At 62.2% G+C, this 3847-nt stretch overlaps 1 protein-coding gene across 1 annotated transcript in view; it reads left to right on the top strand.

Annotated features, from left to right (window-relative positions):
• EPN3 (epsin 3) overlaps positions 1-3847 on the top strand; it is a 13504-nt gene that overhangs the window by 5373 nt on the left and 4284 nt on the right. Inside the window, exons 4-10 of the mRNA XM_021707731.1 lie at positions 888-976; positions 1181-1309; positions 2216-2303; positions 2746-3015; positions 3164-3280; positions 3403-3636; positions 3760-3845. Of these exons, the coding sequence (XP_021563406.1) occupies positions 888-976; positions 1181-1309; positions 2216-2303; positions 2746-3015; positions 3164-3280; positions 3403-3636; positions 3760-3845 (1013 nt within the window). The remainder of the gene's footprint in view (positions 1-887; positions 977-1180; positions 1310-2215; positions 2304-2745; positions 3016-3163; positions 3281-3402; positions 3637-3759; positions 3846-3847) is intronic.

Raw genomic sequence — 3847 nt, forward strand, 5'->3', positions numbered from 1 at the left:
CGGGGGGGGGGGGGGAAGGTGGGCACGTGAGGAGGGAGAGGTGTCTGGGTATCCCCAGTTTTGACCTGGGCCTGGAAGCCCCACTCCTGCTCCCAAGAACAGCATAGGACCCATCAGCGTCCTTGGGTTCGTCCCAGGCAGGACCAGCCCCCCTGCCTCCAGTCCTCTCCAGCTGGGCCACTATGCTGTTGGGGGCCTCTTGGTGGGGAGGGGGAGTGTGCTCATAGGCACATTCCTAAGGGATACTGAGATATGCTGTCCCCCGTCAGTTGTTCTTTGGGGGGACATGGATGGTCCCTGATATCACCTTCTTTGCCATTACCTCTATGGATCCATGAAGACTAGGCAGGAAGCAGCGGGGCCTCACACAGCAGGGTTTGGGGGCCCTCAGGGGATCCGCATGAAAGTGATCAGTCTTCTTGGTTTTTTTGTTTTTGTTGTTCGAGGAGGAGTCTCACTCTGTCACCCAGGCAGGAGTGCAGTCGCACGCTCGCGGCCACCGCAGCCTCGACCTGCCGGGCTCAGGTGATCCTTCTGCCTCAGCCTTCCAAGAAGCTGGAACCACAGGCATGTGCCACCATGCCCGGCTATTTTTTTGATTTGTTGTAGAGATGAGGTCTTGCCGAGTTGCCCAGGCTGGTCTCGAACCCCTGAGCTCAGGTAATCCTCTTGCCTCCGCCTCTCAAAGTGCTGAGATTACAGGCTTGAGCCACCGTGCCTGGCCTCTTCTTGGTTTTTAAACTGCATCTCAGACCAAGGCAGGAAGGAGGCCCATGCTGCTGTCACTGGGTGGGCACCTCTGTCTCTGCATCCCCACCTTCCCCACCCCCCGCCCTGGGCAGGGCTGTGGGTGGGAGCGCTGGGCCATGTTCACCCCTGTCTTCCTCCCTCACAGCCAGTCCCCCCAGCCTCCCACAGGGACGAGGACCTGCAGCTGCAGCTGGCTCTGCACCTGAGCAGGCAGGAACACGAGAAGGTAGAGGGCCAAGCCCTGGGCTCCAGTGTTGCCGCTGCTGCTGCTGGTGGAGGTGCTACCCCGGCACTAACAGGCTCCTTCTGCTGCACCTAACTCTCTGTGCCACCCATCCTGCGCCCTCTCCGTGACTCCAGCCCCGGGGGTGCAGGTCCTTGAGTCCAGCCTGGACCTCTCATGTGCCCTCTCCTTCTGTGCCTTCTGCAGGAGGGGAGGTCCTGGCGGGGAGATGACTCCCCCATGGCCAATGGTGCTGGGGCCACCGTCCGCCATCGGCGGGACAGAGAGCCCGAGAGAGAAGAGAGAAAGGAGGAAGAGAAGCTGAAAACCAGCCAGGTAGAGAACGGGTCGGGGCACGTGGCTGGACAGGGCCTGGAGAGGATTTGCAAAGAGTGCAGAACAGTCTTGGTATACAGCAAGCACTACTTAAGGGTTAAATGAAGATGGTGGTGAGGAGAGAGGGGAGCAGCCCCTGGTCACGGCGTGGGCTGGTGACTGAGCTGACAGAAAAGGAATCTTGATCTGAGCTCCCTGGACTTGGGTTCTGGATCTGATGCCACTTACTTGATGACTTGGGGGACATCACTGTCTTAGCCTCAGTTTCCTCTTCTGCACAGGGGGCTTGTGGGAGAGTTCCAGCTCTGACACGCTAGGATTATGTGATACTGTCTGTCGAGACTGGGGTGGGCTCAGGCACTGGGTGCTGGAAACATCTTGGGCTCCTACACTTATTTTCCAGGATGGGGGAGTAGGTCACTGCTGGGGGAAAGCCACCCCCCAAAGCTGTCCACGCCACCCCGGGCACCTCTGTCTCCTTTCCGCCCATGTCCACTGTGGCCAATTTCTCTTGGGCACTGACCTAGGGGAGGTAGGCTCATTGCAGAAGATCTGTCCTTTCCCTCCTGGCTCCCTTCTGCTGGCCTTGGTTCTACCCCAGGGCTGCCTCTCTCTGGCTGTGTGACTTCAGGCCAGCCCTTTCCCATCTCTGGGCCTCAGCTGGCTCATCTATAAAATGGGCACATCGCCTGCCCTACTTCACAGAGTTGTTGTGAAAACCAGGCACTCCACGGATGAGGAAACATTTTGTAAACTATAAAGCACCGGACAGAGGTGCGGGCTGTGAGCAGGTATTTGTGGAATGAATGCAGCAGAGAATGAGCTGGGCTGGGCTCACAGGTCAGGGCCTGCCCTCCCTCGGGGCCCCGCCCCCTGCTGAGCCTTGGCTGTCTCTCCCCTCCACAGTCCTCCATCCTGGACTTGGCCGACATCTTCGCACCTGTCCCGGCCCCGCCCTCCACACACTGCTCTGCTGACCCATGGGACATCCCAGGTGGGCACGCAGGCCTGCCAGCGGCTCCCGGCCTGGAGCGAGAGCCCCCTCCTACCCAGCCACTCGCTGGCAAAGTACCTCCTCCCAATCGCTGAGGGCCACCGGGCAAGTCCCCCACCACCTCAAGCCCTCCACTACCTCTGCCACATGGCTTTCGCAGAAGGCCCAGGGAGCAGGTCCTAAGAGCCCAGAGAATGTCCGGCACCCTCACTCACTCAGCCTGTGAGTGAGTGGGAGGTGGCCTGAGTCGCCCATGCCCGAGGTCCAGGCTCCTGGGATAACCTGCTGGATACGGCCTCCAGCTTGCTGGGTGGTCCTGAGTCTGTGGCCCACCTGGGACGTGGACCCCCATCCCTCCCAATTTGGGCCGGGGAACTGGACAGGGTCCCGGACAAGGGACAGGGGTGGGTCTGGAGTCATGTCTGTGCTGTTCCCATTTCAGGTCTTAGGCCGAATGCAGAGGCCAGTGGCTCCTCCTGGGGGCCTTCTGCAGACCCCTGGTTGCCGGTCCCCTCCGGACACAGCCTGTCCCGAAGCCAGCCCTGGGACTTGCCTCCCATGCTCTCCTCCTCTGAGCCCTGGGGCAGGACCCCAGTGCTTTCCGCTGGGCCCCCTGTCGCAGACCCCTGGGCACTGAACTCTCCCCGTCGAAAACTTCCCAGCACTGCGGCTGACCCCTGGGGGTCCTCCATGGAGACCTCTGACACACCTGGTGAGCAGAGGGCCAGAGGGTGTGAGTGGGAGGCTGGGGGCTTCGGGGCTCCCTTCCCTCCAGTGTTAAAGGGCTGCTTCCTTGGAGAGGAGTCAGACCAACGTCTTTTTGCCAACCCCCTTCTCTCTCCCTGCCGGGCTGGCCCTAGGTGGTGCCTCGGCCTTTGACCCAGCCTTTGACCCGTTTGCCAAACGTCCAGAATCCACGGACGCCACGGAGGGGCCTGAGTGTGCCCTGTCCTCCAGGAAGCCCAGCAGCCCCGTGGGTGAGCAGGAAGCTGACAGGGGCTCTGGGGAGCGAGGGCCCTCCCGGGGTGGCTCCTGCCCTCTTCTTCCTGCGTGGGGGCAATCCCTCTCCCAACCAATGAGCTCCAGCGTTCTGTTCCAGAGCTGGACCTGTTTGGAGAGCCCAGCCTCAGTTCCAAGCAAAACGGCACGAAGGAGCCAGACGCCTTTGACCTGGATGTCCTTGGGGACGCGCTGACCCCGTCCAGCAAGGAGGCCCGAGCAGCGTGCCCAACCCCCGAGTCCTTCCTGGGCCCCTCCGCCTCTTCCTTGGTCAACCTTGACTCGTTGGTCAAGCCGTCCCAGGCCGCGAAGACCCGGAACCCCTTCCTGACGGGTAGGATCCCCCTCGGCGTCCCCCAGCGCGGGGGGACGGGGGCTGCTTGGAGAGCCCAGCCTCCGCCCCTCCCCTTCTCCAAGCCCCTGCCGCCGCTCCAAGCCCCCTCCACTGTCGTTCCAGGTCTCCGCGCCCCCTCCCCCACCAACCCGTTCGGCCCAGGCGAGCAGGGCCGGCCCACCCTGAACCAGATGCGCACCGGGTCCCCCGC

The sequence above is a fragment of the Carlito syrichta genome, unplaced genomic scaffold, assembly GCF_000164805.1.
Source record: "Carlito syrichta isolate Samal-C Ts95f unplaced genomic scaffold, Tarsius_syrichta-2.0.1 Scaffold123630, whole genome shotgun sequence".
In the NCBI taxonomy this organism is placed as follows: Eukaryota; Metazoa; Chordata; class Mammalia; order Primates; family Tarsiidae; genus Carlito; species Carlito syrichta.